This window comes from Gracilinanus agilis, chromosome 2, assembly GCF_016433145.1.
Source record: "Gracilinanus agilis isolate LMUSP501 chromosome 2, AgileGrace, whole genome shotgun sequence".
NCBI classification, from domain to species: domain Eukaryota; kingdom Metazoa; phylum Chordata; class Mammalia; order Didelphimorphia; family Didelphidae; genus Gracilinanus; species Gracilinanus agilis.
The window spans coordinates 91,202,348-91,225,788 of NC_058131.1; the positions used below are offsets into that span (position 1 = coordinate 91,202,348).

General features: G+C 35.4%; 1 protein-coding gene across 2 annotated transcripts in view; it reads left to right on the forward strand.

The window, feature by feature from the left end:
- The window catches only part of DYNC2LI1 (dynein cytoplasmic 2 light intermediate chain 1), a 43,080-nt gene extending 23,771 nt beyond the window's left edge, over window positions 1-19,309 (forward strand). Inside the window, exons 6-14 of one of the 2 annotated variants that reach the window (XM_044660643.1) lie at window positions 304-490; window positions 1,829-1,897; window positions 2,479-2,556; window positions 9,076-9,152; window positions 9,751-9,821; window positions 10,471-10,568; window positions 10,694-10,786; window positions 17,986-18,079; window positions 19,099-19,309. In XM_044660643.1, coding sequence (XP_044516578.1) covers window positions 304-490; window positions 1,829-1,897; window positions 2,479-2,556; window positions 9,076-9,152; window positions 9,751-9,821; window positions 10,471-10,568; window positions 10,694-10,786; window positions 17,986-18,048 — 736 coding nt within the window. In that variant the 3' untranslated portion in view covers window positions 18,049-18,079; window positions 19,099-19,309. The remainder of the gene's footprint in view (window positions 1-303; window positions 491-1,828; window positions 1,898-2,478; window positions 2,557-9,075; window positions 9,153-9,750; window positions 9,822-10,470; window positions 10,569-10,693; window positions 10,787-17,985; window positions 18,080-19,098) is intronic. The other variant, XM_044660644.1, reaches the window with a different exon arrangement.
- The last annotated feature ends 4,132 nt before the right edge of the window (window positions 19,310-23,441 follow it).

Here is a 23,441-nt window from a genome sequence, read left to right on the forward strand (position 1 = left end):
TTGAGAAATGCATATCTTGGCAACAATCTCTCAAAAAGTATAGTATTTTAATAACAGTGTGAAAAAAGTATTGAAACAAATAGAGATAAAAAGATATTCAACTTCTACAACTCTCACTCAACCTTACCCTTTCCTAAGTGGAGTTTTTATAACTGGAATAATTCTGACTCCCCCTCCCCCACCTCTTGTGCCACAATTTCTTGTGTACTTTAAGAGAACATTTCAACATGTTCAGTTCTGAAAATGGTCATTGTCTTGATTGAGATTTAAAAAAAAAAAATCAAACATATTTTCCCCCCTTAGGACGTTTTCTTTAGTTCTTGTCTTGGATCTTTCAAAACCCAATGACCTTTGGCCGACCATGGAAAGCCTTTTGCAAGTCACAAAAGCCCATGTAGACAAACTCATAGTGAAACTGGGCAAGACCAGTACTAAGGCAGCTTCTGAAATGAGGCAGAAGATGTGGAGTAACATGCAGAAGGACCATCCAGTAAGTCTTTTCTAGGGATTTTTTCTTGCAGTCCTAGTTCAGGGCATAGTTAAAGATAATAGTTGTGAACCCCATAAAAACATTCCTTTGATTTTTATGCATGATTTGAAGTTCATTTGATGCAGATGAACCTGTTCACTGGAAAATTATATCAGCTTAATAAAATCTCAGTAGAGCAAAACAAGATAAAAAAGAATTCTTGTCTTCTTGTTAGACATCTACTGTGATTGTTATGGCATGTTATACTAGTCAAAAGAAAAAGAGCTTTAAAGTAGTAGTTTGATATTGATTTTATAATCTCTTTAAAATGAAGATAAAAACTAGACTGTACAAAAGTCTTCTGGCAAGAGACTAGATGGAGGTAAAAATTTAAGCAAGGAGTGGAGTTATAACAGCCTTCACCTCCCCTCTTTATTTTGCATTCATTCAGATGTCTGTCACATATTCACTCTCTTTTGATAGTCTGACAACTAATTAAATTATAAAGTTGCAGTGATGGTAATACAAGTCCTTTAAATGCAATTGTGAATGTAATCTTTTGGAAAACTTAAGAGTGCCCACATCTGATGCAAATATGTTATGTGTCTTTTATATATTTAATAAAGTTCATCTCTTTAGAGTATAAATTCCACTATGACAACAATAACTAATGCAAAATGGAACCCACAAGAAAAAATGTTTCATAATGTATAAGGAGAATGAGAGAAAATACATATAAATCATAATGATATGGGGAATAAGAACAAAGTAGATTTTTTGAATTTATAGTTAAAATCATGTTTTTTTCTATCTTAACCTCTGAGAGATATGACAGTGAACAAATGTTGGTATGAACTCTGTTTCAAGGAAATACTGTCAGTCTGATTGTTGTATAGTTATGCCTTCCATGTCCACCCTCAATCTTAAAAATCCATATAAAATTTTTGAGCCCTTCCCTCCCTTCTTACCACAGAAGAAGCTTGAATTTTTTTCTTTTTCTTTCAAGAGGTGTTTTTACTGTACCTTATTGTAAATTTTGGGCTAGGCATGCATTTCTGAGTTTCTAAAATTTTTTGTGTCACCTCCTGGCTTTTGCATGTTGTTTGTGGCTTCTTCAAAACTCCCCAAATTCCCATTTAATTTCTTATGCTGACCCACCACGATGGGGAAAGTCACAATGTGGAAGGGGTAACTGTATATTCTTTCTTGTAGACAAAACATAATTTAAAAGTAAATGGAAATTAATGTTCTTATAGGTTATCAAGTGTTAGAAAGATTATTTTTGTTTTTGAGACCCTGGTAGGTGCTCAATAAATACTTTAGGCTGAATTGAACTCTACAGAATTTATTTGTTAATAGGATCGTGAATTAATTGACCCGTTTCCAATTCCTCTGGTGATAATTGGAAGTAAATATGATATTTTTCAGGTAAGAAATTCACTGTTCCATTTCTATTTTTGTTTGTTATGCATGCTTGTTTATGTAGAAAAACACCATAAGTATAAGAATGAAATAAGAAAGGACTGTGGCATGATGATAAGATTATAGATCCAGAGCTGGAAAAGGCCGAGTAGAAAGTCACAAAAATAACGATTATGATGAAAATGAGGTGGGGCAAATTACTTTGGGAGAAAAATATAAAATTTAGATTTTTCATACAATCACTAGAATTTCCCAAGTTTTATTTTAAAAGTGGGAAAGTAGTAGAAAAGTAGAAAATCATCTACCATCTGTTTTTGAAGCTTTCAGTTACCTGGAATTATATGATTCAATATAAATTGTCCTTAGCCAAGACCCTAAGAAAACAATGGTAAGAGAGCTGTTACTAATGCCTTGTTAAAAATAATTAGAGCAAGAGTGCATGGCCTGAGGACTAAGGAAATAGGGACCTCAGAAAACAGAACCAAAAAATAAGAGATTATAGGCTTCTCTATTTAATCCTTAGTATCTTCCTTCTCTGCATATCTAATCCTTATATTTTTTCTATTTATTAATATAAATTCCTTCAGGATTTTGACTCTGAGAAGAGAAAAATCATCTGCAAGACACTTCGATTTGTTTCCCATTATTATGGAGCTTCATTGATGGTTAGTAGAGTCTCAGCTCTGGTTGAGAGGGTGGGTTATACCCAAGTTCTGAAAGACAAGTAGTTTGTTGCAGTTATATAAGCTGTCAGTCATTTGTTTCCTAATGCAAGTTTTATCCATCCTTAATTTCTAGATAGCCCTGAAGGCAGGAAATATACCAGGATTATTTAAAATGTTCATCCAAAATAGAAAGTATTAAAAATACATTTTAAGTCCCTAATATCACCTCCCCCACTAGAGAATATTGTCATGTCACCTATGCCCCCCATCCTATAATAATAATAGTGATAATAGCTGGCTTTTATATAGCAACTTTAAAATTTGCAAAGCACTTTGGGAGATGAATGCAAAGTACTGTATAAACCTTAGAGCATTACATATGTCTCAGTTGTTTAGGAACAAAAATAATATTGGACCTGCAAGGCTTACTCTCCAGTTCTTACACTTAGAGCCATGGGTCTTGGCACAAATCATTTAAACTTTCTCTGAGCCTCAATTTTCTCGTGTATAAAATGAGGATGATACATTCCTTTTTTCAAATTTTTTTTTCCAATGACATACAAAAACAATTTTTAACATTCTTTTCTTTAATGTTGAGTTCTAAATTCTCTTCCTCCCTTCCTGCCCTCCCTCATCATTGAGAAAGCAAGCAATTTGATATGTTATACATGGGCAGTCATGCAAAACATTTCCATATTAGTCATGTTATGAAAGAAAACACAGACCAGAAAAAAAATGAAAAAATTTAAGAAAGTAAAAAGTAGTATGCTTCAATCTGTATTCAGACTCCAACAGTTCTTTCTTTGGAGGTGGATAGAATTTTTCATATAAGTTCTTCTGATTTGTCTTGGTCCACTGTATTTCTAAAAACAGCTAAGTCTTTCATAATTGTTTATCATATAATATTACTGTTACTGTATATAATGTTCTGTTTCTATTCGCTTCACTTTGCATCACTTCACGTACGTCTTTCCATGTTTTTCTGAAAACATTCTGCTAATCATTTCTTATAGCACAATAGTATTCCATTGAATTCTATACTACAATTTGTTCAGCCATTTCCCAACTTATGGACATCCCCTCAATTTCTAAATTCATTGCTGCCACAAAAGGAGCTGCTAAAAGTATTTCTGTATGTATAGGTTTTTTTTTTTTTTCCCTTGGGGAAACTCACTCAGCAGTCGTGAGTGCCTGGGAAAGTATAAACTGTAAAAGCACTATATGAATCTAAGTTATTAGTCTTTTTTTTTTAAACCCTTACTTTCTGTCTTAGAATCAATACTACCTATTGGTTCCAAGGCAGAGGAGTGTTAAAGGCTAGGTAATTGGAGTTAAGTGACTTGCTCAGGGTCACACAGCTAGGAAGTATCTGAAGCCAGATTTGAACTTAGGACCTCCCATTTTCAGGCCTGGGTCTCTATCCAATGAGCCCCCTAAGTTATTAGTCTTAAAACATAATATTTAAGAAGGTTTAAGTGTACTTTGAAGCATTAAAGAAATATTGCTAAATTTGAATGTTATTGTCTTTCCTGTCTAAAGTTTTGCAACACTGGAAATTTTCCTAAAATTCTTGAGAAATTCCTGAAATTCCTAAAATATAGAAAACATGACAACATTCTGTAGTGGGTGAAATTTTAATGTGTTTTTAATACTTTATATTTTGAATAAAAATTTAAAATAATTGTTCATTTAACATCTTGGTTTATATACTTGCCTTCAAGGCTAGATTGTATTTACTTTTTTTTTACTTTGTTCATTTCTAAGCTTCAAAACATGATCTTATCTGATTTCTTAAAGATAACATTTATTTTTTAGCTACAGTTTGAAAATTCACTTTACATATAAGGTTAACAGGGTGCTTTCTATGCTTCTTTCCATGAAATACCCTTGAAACTGAGATAAATATTGGTGAACAATTTGCAGTGTCCAAGACAAGGACCCTGGAACCTCTGATTCTTGGTTTCTTCCACTAAATAATGCTACCAGTTCAGTTCCAGTCAAAAGATAACTCTTGTTCTTTTTCAGTGCTCGAAATGAATGAGATATCTATCCCCTGGGAGACTATATTATGTCTTTGCAAAATGGCCCTTTTTTCAGCAGATTTGAACTTACCAACTCATGATGGAATGTCAGTTAGCCAGCTCTTTTCTTCCTGTGTGATTATTGTTTGTGTCTTCCTATAAATTTTCCAGAAAAGGTTCATGCAACATGGTAAAAGCCTGCCTCTAGATTTTTAACAGTTGGCAAAAGTATATGATTTGGACTATTTCTTTGTTCTTGCTCACCCTTGCTCTATAGCTTGCTTGCCTTATTTTTCCAATCAGACATTTCATGGATATTATCTTTTCAATTACTTTTACATGTAAATCTTTGTAATATGCTACAGCCTACTTATATTCCCCATATATCTCTCTGTTTCTCTTTGGCTCATCTACAATTTTGATTTCATATGTAGAGCTGCTCTATGAGGCTGTAGATCCTGGATGGATACTGTAAATGGATTTGTAGCTAGGACCAGGCTTGAATAGGAGGAAGAAGATAGACTCATTTGTTTTGGGGAAATTGTGCAATGCTTCTGGTGATTCTAGGATGTTCCCTAGGGAAAATACTAACAAAAAATGTTAGTTTCAGTTTTTCTTTTCTTTCTTTTTTTTTAAAAGGCCAAGGAATTCATTATTTAATGATTGACCTACTGATGATGGGGCTCTATCAAATGAATGGGACCTGGGCAACAAGCCTAGCTAGCCTCTTGCTAAGACCATATTTGGAGTCTATTTGGTAAAATCTGCTGGAGCCTGTGATCCTTTGGCATTGTCTGAAAATTCAGTTGGTTAGGATGAAAACGAATTTAGGAGAATTGGAATTCAAAATGGCCAGAGCTATTTGATGTGGCCAACTGATTCCCATGTTCTGCAGATACCATGTCTTTTGTGCTGAGAGGTAACTGCCTCTGTGTTTGGTTCTGGTTTTATTTACTTCCTTCCTTCCATCCATGTTTGGTGTTTAGGTAAGAGGTAATTTGGGTTAGGAGATTAGCACTTGTTATTTATACATAAATAAGAGCTGAGCTGAGCTGAGCTGAGCTGATACTTCTGTTTTAATCATGATTTTTGCTATTTTGAATCACATTTATTCCAATTAGCAAGAGAGAGAGAGAATCTAGAGTTGCCCTTGCAACATGTTGAGACCTCAGATTTTTTTAGGGACACAGTGACCTTTTTTTCTCATTTCCCCCTCCTCAAATGCACAGGACTGACGGGAGCCCATAAATAATCAACAAAACTCTTCTATTCCAGGGACTCACATTTTCCCAAGGATCCCCAGATCTTTCAAACTTATGATACTCCTTTGTGACTTGGACTTTCTTTGCCAGGGAAGCAACTTGGGCACTCAACAACATTCTATTGAGACTCTTGTTTACCTCAAAGACCCATCCATAAAGAGAAGGCAACCTTATATACATACCTTGAGGGTGTGGACTCTTCAGAGAGGAAAATATGGTGGAGTTTGTTAGATAGGCAGCCAACTACTCCCCATCAGACCTGCATTGTCCAAATGACTGTGGTTAATAATGGAGGACAACTCCAAATGTTTATACCCATGTCATGACTTTTATTTCCTTATAGTTGTTCTTACAAACATGGTATAGATTTATGGAGGGCAGAGGTGAGGCATGTAAGATCCTTTTCTCTTTCCAAGAGGATCCAGGCTGGAACTCTTTTTTTTTTTAAACCCTTACCTTCCATCTTAGAATCAATACTGTGGATTGGTTCCAAGGCAGAAGAGCAGTAAGGGCAAGGCAGTGGGGGTCAAGTGACTTGACCAAAGGTCACACAGTATTTAAGATCAGATTTTTTTTTAAACCCTTACCTTCCATATTGGAATCAATACTGTGTATTGGCTCCAAGGCAGAAGAGTGGTAAGGGCTAGGCAATGGGGGTCAAGTGACTTGCCCAGAGTCACACAGCTGGGAAGTGTCTGAGGCCAGATTTGAACCTAGGACCTCCCGTCTCTAGGCCTGGCTCTCAATCCACTGAGCCCCTGGAATTGTTGAACTTGAGTGTGCTAAAGAGGATATATCTGAGGCTCCCTTTAAGTTTCAGAGGTCAGGTCTTGGTATCCCTATACACTGGAACTCCTATTCCTCAACCCAGAAGAGTAGGACTCCAGAATTCTCATTGGTTCCATTATCCCTGGCTGCTTTCTTGGGCTGAGGGATTATGCCTGGGGTCAGGCAGGTTCCCTCAGTGAGCCTAGCTCTAGTTCTATCTCTGAATTGTAGGGTTAAAATTTTAGAGCTGGGAGATGTTTAAAGGTACCTGTTACTCTTAACCCACCTTATTTTGCAGAGGAGGAAATTTAGTCTCCTGGGAGTAATTTGCCCAAAATGACACATTATTAAGTTGAAAATACAATTCCTCTCACTTCAAATTTAGGGCCCTTTTCAAGGTACTATAACCATCCTTGTAGATATGCAATGAATAAAACTTAGCTGAAATATACCTTTTGTGGAGGTACAATGAAGATAATCTAAATAGGAAATATACATACTTAGTTTTTTAAATTGAAGTAAAGGCAACAAAGTTAGTCTGTTTCAATCAAAGTTAAATTTTAAAAATATTTTTATTTTAGGGTTTTACTCAAGGTTGGGCACCTATAGAAAGAGTGGTTCAATAGACAGAATAGAGCCTAGAGTCAAGAAGATTCATCTTCCTGAGTTCAAATCTGGCCTTAAACACTTACTAGCTGTGTGACCCTTGGCAAGTGACTTAACCCTATTTGCCTCAGTTTCTTCATCTGTAAAGTGAGCTGATTTGCCAAGAAAACCCCAAATAGGTTCACAAAGAGACTGACAACTGAAAAATACTGACTATAATGTAAAATCATTTGGACAAGCATACTGGAACTTTCCTGTCCACTTGGAAATTAAGATTTAACACAGCTTCAGAGGGCTATAAACTTGTAGTGGCACTATTATGGCTCAAAATAGAACTGCCTTTAGAACCAGTTTACATATCAAACAGGAAAGTGCCTCATTACTTTATAGTTGAATTTTAATTCTCAGCCAGTCCAATCTCTAACCTCCCTCTCTAATCTTATTTCACATTCTCTTTTTCATGCATTCTCTGTTCCATCTAGACTGGCCTAATTTTCTTTCCCATACATGACATCATATCTCCCATATTCATGCTTTGGAACAGGGCTCTTTACTATACTAAATGTACCTGGAATTCAATTCCTTCTCAACTCCAAATTTCACAGATTCCACCAAAGCTTCACTTGGGTGCCATCTCCTAAAAGAAACCAATCCTGTACCTTGTGTATATGTTGCTTCTATCCCCACTACCCCTCCCCCCAATTTTTGAATAGAAGCTCTTTGAAGGCAGAGACTTTCTCATTTTTTTTAAAATTCTCAATGTCTGGCACAGAGTTGAGACTTAATTAACCAAATAAATAGTTATAAACCTTAATTTTCAACTCAAGGTGTTGTTACTAGGCTTGATCTGCTACTTTATTCACCAGAGTTGACTCCTGATGACTTAAGGCTGTTCCCAAAACTCAGATCTACTCTCAGGTTGTTTCAAACACTGAGAATTTTCAAGCCAATTTCCAGAAGTCTGATTAACATGTTCAAAAAATTGAACATTATAAGTAATACAAGAAATATTGATTAAAATAAGAAAGGGCGTTCCAAAAACAACTTGTACTAAGTTTGGACCAGTCTTATATGCCTATTCACTGACTATGCTTGAGAAAATATACTTGTGTGGACTATTGCACATGGTGGGTGGGGGTGGGGGGCCCAGGGAATCAAATCTGGCAATATCTATTAAGCACCTACTGTATTGAGAATACAAATACAAAAAAGTCCCTGCCCTCAAAAAGTTTGTAATCTAATGAAAGAAGGAAGATAAACACACAGAAAGAAGCTGAAGGTGGAGGGAGGAGAAAATGCTCATTGAAGAAACATAGACAGGAAGTCAGAAAAGACCTAAGATAGTGCAGCCAGAAATGAATAAGATGTCTGAGCTGAGCTTGTTTCTTAAATATAGGGTTTGGAGAGTATAGCACCAGTCTCCAATCAGAGGGACAAAGGGTAGTGATGATAGAAAGTATCAAGGTGGGGCCTGTGTGCATACACAGATATATGTATTATGTACATTTTTATATAAACACACACGTATAGATTTGGGTGCGTGTGTATGCATACAAATACATGCCATTTTTAAAATTATGCTAGCAAGAATCATGATCCTTTAGGATCATGGCTGAAGTGACTAATGCAAGCGTGATAGACTCTTCCATCCATGTTATATATATACTCAAGAAGTGTTGTTAAGGAAAACGTCAAATTCATTTTCTTTAATTTCTTCCTTTTGGGGAGGTTCAACTTTGTTTGAAAAGACATAACCAGATGTTATTTAAATTGTCTGCGATTCTCCCATTAAGATGTTTTTATTTTATCTGCTTCTATGATGAAAAGGCATAACATATCATTTATTCGCTTGATTTCTTTAGTTTGCCAGTAAATCAGAAGCTCTTCTACTGAAAATACGTGGAGTTATCAATCAGTTGGCATTTGGCATTGACAAAAGGTAACAAGATAAAAGACAATTAGCATTGTCTCATTATGTGATTGCCACTATTAACTATTTTCTGTTTCTTGAGTTTTCAGTGAAAAAAAAAAAGGAAAATATCCTCACCTAGATTTCTTTTTTTTAATTGTTTTAATAGTTTATAGATTCTTGATGATAAAGTATTATTTAAAATTTTTTCATTTAAGGATCGAGTAAAATAATGTTCACATCTTACTCATTTCCTTTGGTTCCTTTTTTCCTCACATTCTAGAAAAACGTGTAATCTTTTCCTGTGTAGTCAGTGCCTTACATTGATTTTTTTTTAAGATTCAGGTAATACATTTAATATTCACCTTTCTTAGTCCAAAAATAGTATTATAATAGAAATAATGTGTGTCTGATCTTTTTTTTTTCCCAAAAAATTTCTTCTTCTCAAAGAAACACTTTTAATACTTGGGGTTCATTTGAGCTAATAGTCACTTAAGGATAGTACTTTCACCAGCTTTTGCAATCTCTAGATATAAAACTTAGCTCTAGCCTTTATGATGAGAGCATTTGTGGCAGGAGTTTTGATTGCTAAAATAAATTGGATTCTTTTTCCTTCTTATCCATGTAGCAAATCAATATCTGTGGACCAGAATAAACCACTGTTTATCCCAGCAGGATTGGATTCTTTAAGTCAAATAGGTTGGTGAACTTATTAAGATTGTTCAATATTTTTTAATTGCTTATTGATTTTAACCTGGTCCATGTTCATATAAGCTCCAATACCAACATTTTATAGGTTTTTATTATCATTGTTACAATAATTTGACACATATCAATGTTATACATACTGCATTGATGTAACATGTAGCATATTGATGTTTTGAAGGGGGACCATCACATAGCAGACACATTCTTACTTCTAAGCTACATTCCACTGAAACTGCATATTCTTCCCTTCTCCTAGCCCTGTGTCTGACTGTCTCTTCTAGATACTAGCCGCTAGTATCTAGATACAGGATACTAGAAAAGATGTTTTGAATTATTTCAGATTTTCCTTGTTCTGAGTGGTTATAGTCGTCGCATAAACAATTATTCTCTTTCCCCTTCCATTCCTAGTAGGTTAAAAGTGACTTGTCTTTGAAAGAAAAGCTTATGAGGGTCAGAAAATCAGAAGATGTTGAATGAAAGGAAGAAGGTAGCTTAGCAGATTTGGTAATTGAGAAGAAAGACATTTACAATTTTTACTATTGAGAATAAACAAATGGGAGAGGTTTTATTTGTTCCTCATTGCTATAACATGCAATTTTCTAGTACACTTCTGTAATTTGGATCAAACTTTACTCATTAGGGTCACCACCTCTCTCTGAGAATGACATTGGAAAGCTTCATGCACAAACACCAATGGAACTGTGGAAAAAAGTATATGAAAAAGTCTTTCCACCAAAGGTAAGGATTTTTTTATTCTCTCAAACCCAGGGGGTTGGTATTATTAGAGAATTGTTTTGAAATGTAAGAGTGGACTTGTTTCAAGCTTCATTTCATTTCTTCTGGGGAAAATGTCTTCATTTCAGAGTGCCAATACATCCAAAGAGACCAGAGACCCAGCACGAGACCCTCAATATGCAGAAAGTGAAGTTGATGAGATGCGAGCACAGAAAGACCAGGTACCATCTTGACTATTTACTTTATTTCCCAAGAACTTACTCCAAAATAGTGACTCATTCACCAATTTTTTAGAATCCATTTGTTATTAGAGTTTAGTAGCAAATTCTTACTTCTCTATCTAAGAAACACTAGATTAAGATCATCTTAGTCAAGGTGGGTTAGAGAATTCGCATACATGCACGGGTGAATTCAGAATTCCTCTTGGCTCCTTTGCTGTCTTCCAGGCTCCTCAACAAAGTCTTCTACTTAAAGAATTAAAGATATGTCATGAATCCCTTTTTTGGCGTGCTATCTTGCTCAGTAAATGTCAGTAATATGAAATATTAAAAAGGACCTGTAACTGATAAAGTTAATGGAGGCCTAAGATTGTGCTAATTTGAAATGATTGAAATGGAATATTAAACATGAAACACAGGTGACTCAGTGAACACTTTATGACAGACTTTTGTCCTTTTATGACAACTCATATTTTCTCAGGTTCTTTATCAGTTTAATGAAATCACCAGACTGAAAGTGATCATGAGGTAATCATTCTAAATCCTAGGCAAGTGATATCTTGTTATTCAGCTAAACAGAGCCAGGCAAAACAAGGAATGGCTGTTCCAAGGGTTACTTGAAGACAGTTCTACACAGGCCAGTTACCAAAGGACCTTTTCCCAATCTTATCTAAATACCTCCCAGGAAGGAATAGAGCAATTCTTAGGTAGAAGTCTATCAAGCCAGATCATATAAACATAATTTTAAAAGCATTCAATCAATATGTAGAACTTTCAAATGAGATTTCTCTAGATAAATCAAGGGAAAAATCAATATTAGGGAAATGGGGCAGATGACTTTAAGTAACCCCAAGAACTCCAGTTACCTTTCTCTGTGACTTGGCTCTAGAGATTAGCTGAGTTGGAAGTTGTCTTAGACTTAATGTTTATCTAGTAGTCAATAATAAACTCTACTTATCTATATGAGCATCTGATTATGTTACCCAGTCATCAATGTCATCACATTTTCTTGTATAATTTGAATTAACTGTCACTAAAGGACAAAAGGATTTCTGATCATTGTGACATTTAAGATTATTTGATTTTAAATATAATATTCAACTATCCTCAAAGGAAATCAGTTTAAGCTAACTAAAATCAGACTGCAGGCGATTTGGAATTTCAAACAAAATGGAAAAAGCAAAGACTCTTAACATGAGTGCTGTCCTTCAAGCCTGTCTGTCATTGTTACTGCAAGCATAAGCAGCAGCATTCATAAGTATGACCTGAGCTGGAGAACATTTTTCCAAGCAATGACATATTTTTTTAACATGACCGAAAAGTTAAAATTCCCTTTTGAAGCCTTTTTTTTTTTTTGGTAGTCAACCTATAGCTATATCACACACTAGTCATATGTTTTGGATATTTAGATGCCTCCCTGGTGTGATTTGTTTACTTTGTACTTTGCAAATATTTTAAAGATTGTGAGTGGGCACGTTTATTTGGTCTAAAGATAAGATTTATCTCAAACACATTCATAGACTTTTTTTATTCCCTCACAGTAGCTTCATATCCTTGACTTTAAGCTGAATTGATTGATATTAGAAAGGATTTTGATATACAAAAATACCTTATAGATTTTTGTACCATTGATAAGGTATTAAAATGATTTTCTAATAGTTGCTTGTTATTTTTTAAATGGCAAATACACTTTCACTTTTATGGGTCTTTGTAGACCATGCCTGTGTCCTTTTACACAGAATGCGTAACAAATTCATTGACTTAGATGTAGATTTTTAGTTGGAAAAAATATAACTAGTTATCTGCATATATTTCCTCAAATTATATTTCTAAGTTTCTTTATTGCTTAATTTTTGCTACACCTAACAACTTATTTGAAAATAACATTTTCATTTGATCTTTTAAAAAGAAATCTGATAAGATTCCTCTGGAAGAAAATAATTTTCTAAGCAATATTCAACTTTAAAATGTCAAAAAATGTTCCATAATTACCTAAGAGCAGGTCCTCTTTTAGGAGCAACACTTAAATGCTTAGAGAAGCCTACTTTTCCTTCTTTTAAATACCGATACTCCATCAATTCAAACATATATCTCTTAAAATGCATAATGCATTTTATGTTAAAAACAGAGTGTACAATATTACAATCTGCATTCTAATATGTCTTATAAACTTGATATCTATTTACTTTCCTGTCACTGATTCCCTGTGCTTTGTATGAGGAAAGATAGTGACTTTTTTCCCCATGAAAATGCAGTGCAGCAGTGGGCAGCTGGGTGGCTCAGTGGATTGAGAGCTAGGGCTAGAGATGAGAGGTCCTGGGTTCAAATCTGGCCTCAGACTTCTCAGCTGTGTGATCCTGGGCAAGTCACTTCACCCCCATTGCCTACCCTTACCACTCTTCTGCCTTAGAACCAATACACAGTATTGATTTTAAGACAGAAGGTAAGGGTTTAAAAATAAAAAAAAGACAATATAGTGCAGCAGCATCTCTTGATGAGGCCAAGACATTGAGGATGTATAGGTTCCCTCTCCCCAACTTCCTCTCCACTCTACAAAAAGAATAAATCTTCCTCTCTGTTTTCCTACATACAGACTGTTTTCATTGTCACTGTAGCCAGCCTTGAACAGTTTCTACCTCTTGAGTCTGAAGAATAAGATACCAATGTACCAACTGTCCATTGTATTATATTTATGTTATTGAGAAGCAGCAATGCTGGGCTGGGAGGCAGGAAGACTGGAATTTAGATCCTCCCTCAAATGAAGATAATTTAGCCTCTTTTGGACTGACTCCTCATCTGTAAAAATTAGGTTAGTCTCAATGACTTTAATGTCTCTTCCACCTTTCACTCTGTGATCCTTGTCTTCAAGTGTAGGAGAATATTGTTCTGATGAGTATAGTGCTAAAAGTTAGATGATATAGTGGAGGATAAAACAGACTTGGGATAGGCCCAGGCTCTCTCTGAAAAGAAATACTTTGAACAAAGGAGAAGAATGTACTATCTTGCATGCTTCCTTCACCTTTGCTTGCCCATTTTCTCCATGAAAACTTTCAAATCTTTACTTATGAGCCATGCTCATTGGCAGAGCACTTGATAATAATGATAGGGGCAGAGGTATAACTATTTCTTGAGCTCCCCTTCTTTATCTATCAACATGGCTTTAATTAAAATACTAATTTATATTATTATATCAGCCTTTATCATTTTTCATACTTATAGCCCAGAAAACTTACCTGGTACATAGGATAGATTATATTAGTACCTAATCTCCTTCTGGGCTAGAGGGCAGAGCAAAGAACTTCCAAAGCCTCTATCTAAAGAGGGCTCCCAGGGGGCAGCTGGGTAGCTCAGTGGATTAAGAGTCAGGCCTAGAGATGGGAGGTACTAGGTTCAAATCTGGCCTCAGACACTTCCCAGCTGTGTGACCCTGGGCAAGTCACTTGACCCCCATTGCCCATCCTTACCACTCTTCCACCAAGGAGCCAATACACAGAAGTTAAGGGCTTAAAAAAAAAATAAATAAATAAATAAATAAGGGCTCCCAGGCTAGCCATCTTTCTTTCCATTTCCTGCCTAGTTGCATTCCTTTGTACTGGACTCCATCAAAGCCCCACCTTCTCTTTAGCTTTCTTTCTCTTTTCAACTGTAAGCTCCTTTTGAGGGGAGAGGCCGTTATTCTTTTTCATATTTGTATCCCTGTGCTTACTGCAATTCTGGGCACATGACAAATGGTTAATAAATGTTTATTGACTGACTAGATTATAGGAGAAAAAAAGGTCAAATGGGAAAGCTTGTTACAAAACTACATAAAACAAAAATAGAATAGGCAAAAGGTAATGGGTTCCTGAACTAATACGAATGTTGTGGGAATGAGAAGAAGGGGACTGATGCAAGAGAAACTGAGGAAGCTGGTTCATTGGCAGCTCCATAGACGTGTGAGACAAAGGAGATGAAGGAGTCAAAGGGTAACTCCTGGGTCACAACAAGCATGAATAACTGGGAGAATGATGGTCTCATTGACAGAGTTAATAGTCAAGAAGAAGAACTGAATATACAAGGAATGGCATGTGCTTTCACCAGAGGAATTGGTACAGGTGCCAGGAGAAAAAAACAAATACAATTTTTTCTATCTACTATTTTAAAGGATAAGTGATGGGATTTTGCCTCCAATTCCTTCTGAGCCTCACATAATCTCTTTCTCCTGTCAATGTGTTTTGGGTACTCAGCATTTTCTTATTTCTCACTGCCCTGTCTTGATAGTCTGTGATCTCCCATTACCTCTCTTTCCAGCTCATTCTAACCTCAGCATGATGACCCTTGTAATCACAGTCAGTCTCATCACAAATGCTTTATACTTCAGCTAGGACATCTTCATTGGTAGCTGTAGCAGAAACCAAAAAATGAGGGTAGAAGCCTCTAATTATAATCATCTTTGATACTTGGATGGGAGCACTTCATCTCCATGATGAGCAAGCAGGTTAAGGAGTTGTGTGAAACTTCTGTAATATCAGATCTTCAATAAAAGCTCAGAACAACATAAAATCATTAAGCAAGGCTTAAAACCATCTAACTCACACTACTATTTTTTTTTCAAATCCTTACCATTCATCTTAGAATCAGTACTGTGTATTGGTTCCAAGGCAGAAGAGTGGTAAGAGTTGGGCAATGGGGGTTAAGTGACTTGCCCAGGGTCACACAACTAGGAAGTGTCTGAGGCTCTCAGTCCATTGAGATGTCTCCAGGGGCCTCCTGGGTGGCTCAGTGGATTGAGAGCCAGGCCCAGAGATGGGAGGCGCTGCGTTCAAATTTGGCCCCAGACATTTACTAGCTATGTGACCCTCAGCAAGTCACAACACTATTAATAGTCCAGCTCAAAGAGGAAAAGGTCCAACCTTCCTGCATCTTACTTGATCATTTTTTAGGTATCTGTTGAGCCTATCCAGAGTCCATATAGAGGACTTATTTATTTAGGTAGGATTTGGCTTAGGAGGCTTCTGAGATTTCTCAGTATCTCAGGTCATTAGTACCTTTATGATGAGGAAATTATTTGTATGATTTCCCTAAATCTCCTTTACAAATCCATTTCTTTTAGTTCTACTCACAATGATTTTGGAGAACTGCTTTATCTTCTGTGAAATTAGTGCTTCACTTTGAACATTTCTGCATTCCCATCTGCACATAATAAACCTAATTCCATTAGGTTTCCCTATTTGTTCTTTTTTCTCAAAGTCTTCATTATTTTGCCTGCTTTGCTTTGGACCCTCTCCAGACTTTCTCTTCAGACTTTACTTGGGCCCTAGAAAGGCCCTGGCCAGTGTTTTAATGTTTTTCAACTTTTTTTTTTTCATTTTTGAAGGTTAAAGAAATTCTTGAGCTTTAGGTGAATGTGAGTACTTATGGCATTTAGTTTGGCTAACCCAACTAACTTGTTTCTTCTGTTTTGGGTATCAAAGGAATTTTTTGAGGCAGTTTTAAAGTCTGAAAAACACAGTGTAAAGCCTTTGCTCATCAAGGTTATTTTGCTAAGGATAAATGAGCCTCATGGGTCTGCCTAAATCCCTGAATTTAAAAAAAAATCAACTCATTTGTAGTTTCTTTGTTCTTAGGCTACTTCACTTTTAAAAACACACTTGAGGAAGAATTATTCATTGTATTCCTTACTGAACTGAACCACATATGGCTCCTTGTTTATAACTAAATGTGAAGCAAGAATCAGTGTTTGTGCCCTTTGTAAATAAATGGACTTGAGTTCAACACATATTTTTTATTAAATGTCTACTTTGTGCGAGAAAGTGGCCTGGGTTCTGGGGATATAAGAGCAAAAGAATCCTTGCCCTCTATGAGCTTGCATTCCACTAGGGTACATGAACCAAGATGAAAGCTCAGCAGCTCTCTTCCTTATTGTCTCAGGGCTTTTCTTTGTTATTCTACACTTGATCTTAGCCAAAAGGCTGAGAAGTGATTTTTCTTAGTTATTCTCAAATGACTATCCCAAAACTTGTATCTGTAGCAAAGTGAAACTGGATAAAAGACAGCCTTCCTACTTCCTGGGCCTTTTAAAATAGAACTGAAATTTACTGAGCCAACCCAATAGAATTTTCGGCATCTGATAGTTCATTGATGCAACCATTATCTTTTCTAGAACATACAATAAGAATTCGAATAGAACCCCAGGTACTCTTCATTCACTTTTTAGAGTCACTTGACTTTCTAGAAGACAATGTTGTTTATTTTTTTTTTTCAAATCTTAATCCCAATTTACAATTTGTGTAACATTCTAATAAGAGAAAATCTCAAAGGAAGGTTGTTACTATTAGGAAAACACTGAGCATTTAGTTCTGGTAAAGCCAAAATTTTGAGTTATTCTTTACACTTTGTGAACTTAGTCTTTGAAATGACAAACAGTAAATATCCAATGACCTAAAGTTACCTGATATAATTAAAATAATAAACTGTAAGAGACTTTGAGATTTATTACTTTACAAAATCTCCATAGAGATCTTCCAAGGCTCTTAAACTTGTAAACTTTAACTTAGGCCATGCTTAATGCAGAAGTCATCAGTAATTTAAATAAGAAACTGAATTTTCTTCTGATAGAGGGTGTGAATTTATATTCTGGTAGTCATGGGAATAATTTGTGTTCTATCCTATAGTGGTTATTTTTTTTAGTGTGCCCCAGGCTATGGAATGAGTACACTTATGTATGATTTGTTTTGAAGTGCTATTTACAAATTGTACCTACCTAACCTTACATTTGTCCTGTAACCAAATTTATTCACGTTTAAAGGAAACAGAAGAACTTTGTGAAGCTGGTACATTTATGGAAAACAAAACCTTAAGATTATTGCTAAAAAAATGTATAATTAAAAATGTTAATGACACTGAGAATATAGTGTTTCATTGTAATCTAATTTGGTATGGATATGATTTTTTTTAAAACCTTTACCTTCCATCTTAGAATCAATACTGTGTATTGGCTCCAAGGCAGAAAAAGGGGGTAAGGGCTAGGCAATGGAGGGTAAGTAACTTGTGAAAGATCACCCAGCTGAAGTTTCTGAGGCCAGATTTGAACCTAGGACTTCCCATCTGTAGACCTGGCTCTCAATCCACTGAGCCACTTGCCTGCCCAAGTGATTTTTTTTATGTTCAGTATAAAGAATTTGGATAGTTATTTAGAAACATATGAAAATTTTGTGTTTTAGGAACTGGAACAATATAAAAAAAATTCTTCTAAATCCTGGAAACAAATCGAGTTTGACACCTGAAACTAATACAAGTGAACACAGGCATTAGTAGGTTTGTATTTCTTCTCTCCAAAACATATATAAGATTTAAAATTTTCTCATCCTTTGTGGTAACATTTAAAATATTTTAATATAAGATGTGTAACTACTATAAAAGAAAGACAGTTTAGTTTAATACTGTAATTCTTCAAGGAACCTGAAAATGTTTTTAAAAGAAAAAAATAGAATCAAATGCAGATATCTGAGAAAGATGAAAAGAATCTTGTTACTAATACCTTTAAGAATGAGATAATTTTTAAAAATAATGTTCTCTAATGTATACATTGTCATGTTTTGTCTACAATCTTATAGACATGTATAGTTTGAAATAATTGTGAGTGCATAATTATTCCCTCCTACTAGTTATTTTATGTAATGGCTCCTCTGGAATCAAGGTGCTTCTAACCTAGAGTATTCAAGTATGTCCTTGAGTTGAGATTTGATCAAAGGTATCCCATGGAAGTTTTCTAGTTCTATTCTCCTGCAGTTAATTTCATGAGATTCCTCGCTGATAGCCTAGGTAAAGATGTTTGTAGAAGGGGCTGTTAATGTGACCAAGGCCTCAGTGACTTTAGAGATGCAAGAACTAAACTCCAGGTCCAGTGAGGTTCTTGAAAAAGAATACGAAACCTTTAAGCAGCTCATTTGTGTTTCTGCCAGTCAGCTTCCTACATGTTCAAATAAGTATAACTTCTCCATATAGATCAAAAAATCTTTCAGTTGACAAATCCTGAACTATGTTATTGATCTGGCTGAAATGAAAAGTTAACTCTCAACTTTTGGGAAAAAGTACAGTGAATAAGAATTGTCTAAAAATTTGGAATCATTGTATTCATATAAGCACTTCCATTTTCTTATAGCTAATAAGTAGAGAAGGTCAAGAGGCCTGTTTTATTTGTAGTTCTTTTACTGAGTTGGAAAAAAATTTATTCTACCTCAGTAAAATACAGATTATACTGAAATTGCTTTATTTTTATTTCATTTAGCATGAATTGTATAAATCTGATTCACTTGTGTCTGTAATTTTTGTAGGTTGTGATATGAACCCAGAAATCTTGCTGTATTAAAAAAAAATCCTAAAACATCTAGTGACGGGGATCAAATGTATTTTATGGACAATATTATTTGAGTTTTGCATAGTATGGAGTCATTTATAACTAAATCCTTGTAATGTCTAGATATATCAACATAACTTTTCTGTACCTACTTATTTATAAAGAATTCATGATCATATAAAAAGCTATTTGACATGTATTTCATTGATTAAATTAATGCTAATAAATATTGATTATATTATTAAAACAAGTATCACTTAAAATCTTAAAATGTATTCTGTGTCTTGAAGATAATTTTAGCCTTTACATGCAAAACATAGAAAAGAATAAAAATAGCATTTTAGCACCTCTTTTCAGCTCTTCTTTCTGCTAGGTTATATAAATATGAAAAATGATAAAGGCTTGTATAAATATATATATTAGTATTTTAATTAAAGCCATGTTTATAGATAAAATCATTAGACCACGCGCTTGTAAGCATTCAAAACTGCCGCCTCCATTTTATTTCCTGTCTCTACCTCCCAAATCTGCTGGTCAAGACCCTACTGGCAAAAGAGACCACTCCCTCCTAACCCAGGAGATTTAAAACCCTCTCTGCGTCGACGTAGACCTCCCCATGCCCCAAAGACCCGGAAACGGAAACAGCTGGATCCCGGGAAATGTAGTTTTGATACATTTCCCATGTCCATAGAAATATATACACTTCTAGATGGCTTTCCCCAATTTTCACTTTTACAGTTAGTATTCATAGAATCATGGATCGAGAGCTGGAAGGGACCATCTAACCATCTAGCTCAACTCCTTCTTTAACAGTGAAGAAAATGAGGCTCAATGCATTGACTTACCCACCAAATGAAGTAGCAGGAAGTAAGGAGTAGAGCCAGGATTTAAGTCCGGTTTTCTGACTCCAAATCTATTACTCTTTTCTATAATGCAGAGCTTATGGGGGTTCACTACTGATATATTCTAGATTCTAATGATCACCAAAATTTCTGTCATTTTGAGCTTATGCTATACGTGATAGTTTAAAAAGTCATCATTCTCATTTTTAAATACTATGTCTCTTTAGTTTTTAATTATTTGCATATATGTGATGAAGGAAGGAGAAGGAAGAAGGGAAAGAGGGAGGAAGCGAAGGGAAAAGAAAGGGAGGAGAGGGGAGGTAAAAGAGAGGGAGATAAAGGGAAGAAGGAAATAAGCAATCATTAAGTGTCTCCTTTGTGCCAAGCACTGTGCTAAGTGCTTTATAAATATTATCTCATTTTATTCTTTCAACAACCCCAGGAGGTAGGTACCATTACCATCTTCATCTAATAGCTGAAGAAACTAAGGCTGGATTGAAGTTGGATCTTCCCGACTCCAACACTGGAGAGCACTCTTTGTTGCACCACCATTTCTCCAGTGTGGAAAGGTAATAGGTGGGTGTTTTATCAGCCTCCCAAAATATTTATCAGTAATTTCCAAGCTATTTGCTGACATCTCATCTAAAATTAGGAGTCTGAGAATCAGACATCCAAATAGTTGGTGACTTTGCAAAGATTGCCCAATGCCAGCTAATTGTTAGATCCATGAACAACAACAAAAACCAAACACCTAATTTTAATTTCCCTAATATTAACCAGCAGTAATTAGAAAAAACATTTCAAATATGATTATTGTCACTGTCATGAATAATAACGTATAGCACTTAGTAATTCACAAAATATTCACAATTCACAAAATTTTCTCATAGCCAAATGTGCATTGGAGGTTCAGCATATCCTCTTTTATGGTTATGTTGTGTTGTGTTGTGTTGTGATATGATGCTGCATTGTGAGGTGACGTGATATGATGTGACATGAAATGTGTTTTGTGAGGCTTGAAGTGCTCTGGAAATGTGGGATCTTTGGTGAAGAAAAGGGGTTTGGAATGCAAAAATTATGATGGAAAAGGAGAAAGTAGCAAAAAACAATTAGCAGTTGTTTGAATGAGGGCTTATCAAGATGTGAGAAAATAAATCCCTGAAAATTAATTTGTGCTGAGACAAACAAGAAGATGTGAGGGTGGGCAGATATCTCTATGGGCTTTTCCTCATCATCATCAGTGCTGAGGAAATGCCACCATCTTCTGAATTTCAAAGCTGTGAAAGTTGGCATGAGGAATTGCTAGGAAATCTTCCTTAGGTTAGGGCTTCCAACATCAATGTGACACCTTTGATCTTTTCCCATACTCTGTTGTTTAGCCATCCGAGCCTTCTCATCATTCCTTACCAATGTTGCTAGATCTCCTCTCTCAGCTTCTACCCTGGTTCTCCTCCAGGCCTGGAATGTGCTTCCTTCTCATCCTCTTCTCTTAGAAGCCCTAGTTTTTGTGAAACTTTCCTCCTGCATGAGACCTTTCCTGATTCTCCTAGTGCCTTCCCACCCAAGTTACCTTGTATTTATTATGCATGTGGTCTCTCATCATAGAATGTAAACTCCTTGAGGGCAGGGACTGTTTGGTTTTTGTCTTTGTATCTATAGCACATTGCATCATAGCCCATATTTAATAAATGTTGTGGTTTGTTTTATGAAGAAACAAAAGTACAGAGAAAAAAATCTCTTTTGCTTTATTTGCTGTCTTTATGAAAATATCCCACACCATTAACAGGCCTGGGCTCTGGAAGTTTCTGAGTATATATGCCAGAAAACCATCTGCCTTATTTTTCCATTGCTATCACAGTGGAGTAGGGCTGTGCCAATGTACCAGGAGATCCAGCCCCAGTGCTTCTGCGAATTGGAAGCTCATGGTGCTCTAAACATCCTTAGCTCTAAGGAAGAGAGTCAGGTCCCTGCTTTTGTTTTGGGGGGAAAAGGTTCTAGCCAATCCAATTCTGAGCATTTCAGTTTTGTAGCTTTTCATAGTAAGGTATATTTCATTTCAAAAGGTTCCATTTCACAGGAAATTAGTTTTTTTTTAATGGTTTATATACCTTTTGCCATCCACTTAGTTCAACATTTAAGAGCCTTCTTATATACAAAGCACTTTTCTAGGGACACAGATTAAATGGATCCAGTGCTCAAGGATCTTAAATTTTATTGGGGGTTAAGGGTGGTATACAACATGTTAACATGTAGATACAAGAGAATTTAATAAGAGAGTGAGCACTAATGACTAGGGGGATCTGAAAGGGTCTTTGAGGAACTTGGAGAAGGAAAAGGAGCCTGATTTCTTATTACTGAGACTTTTTGGTTAGGGGGACATATTGTCAATGTCAATGTTTAAAAGGCTTATGGGAAACTGTTATTTTTTTCCCTATGAAAGTATCACTAACATTTAGCAGATTGAATACACATACTATGCCAATTTTCCAGATGCTTCTAAACTAGAAGGAAATATCATCTGCATATGAATAGAAGGGAAATGTTTCCACTTACATTGTATACTGATACTATGGTAAGTTGAAATCATTGATTTCAAAAGAGATTCCCCTGGGATTTTCTTTGAACTACTTAGCAGATCAACTCTAGAATTGTCTATAACAAGTTTGACATATATAATCTGTAAAGCATCATGTAACTATTATATAATAATCATCAGTGTCAGGGACCTTTTGTTGAAGTTGACGATAGTATTCTGGTAATTTCCTAGTGTCTCCAGATTCTTAAATACCTTTCCAAGAATCAGGATTTTACTGTGGGTTCCTTAAGGAACAATTTTTTTTTCTTACTCTGAGATGCTTCAAATTTATAATATTTTATCCTTTACAAGCTAGTTAACAGTTGTTAAACAAGACATGTAATCATGAAGACATACTCATCAGAGTCACTATGGAAACACTGCCAGAGTAAATATGCCAATTACATATTTTCATTTCTGACTTGTGAAGTTAATCACTTAAAAATCAATCTGAAAGATATTCAGTTACTTGACTAGTATAGAAAGACACATTTTAATAGCCTTTTTAGAAGCTAGCTGCTTACCTTAAAACAAAAAACGTAGGCACTTGCTTTATATTCATCCATATATATATATAAGTTTAGATTATGACCTGGTAGGTAATGATTTTACTCTTTTTTAGTAGATGTAGAGTCCCGTGTGTGTGTGTATAAACTGATACCATCTAGTTTGCTCAATAGTTGCCTTTCCCCTGAGAATCCACTTTTTCTATCCAATGTATGGTTAAGAAGCAACATCTCTATGGAAGGCAAGAATCAAAACTGATAATGAAAGCTTGAAGAGTAATCCTTTTCAGATAATAAGACGTTTGCGTGATAGCGGATGCCCCTCTTAAGCTGTTCGTTCATTTCAGCCTGTTTGGCTTCCATTCATTTAATTCTGAAATTAGTGAGAACTAAAGGA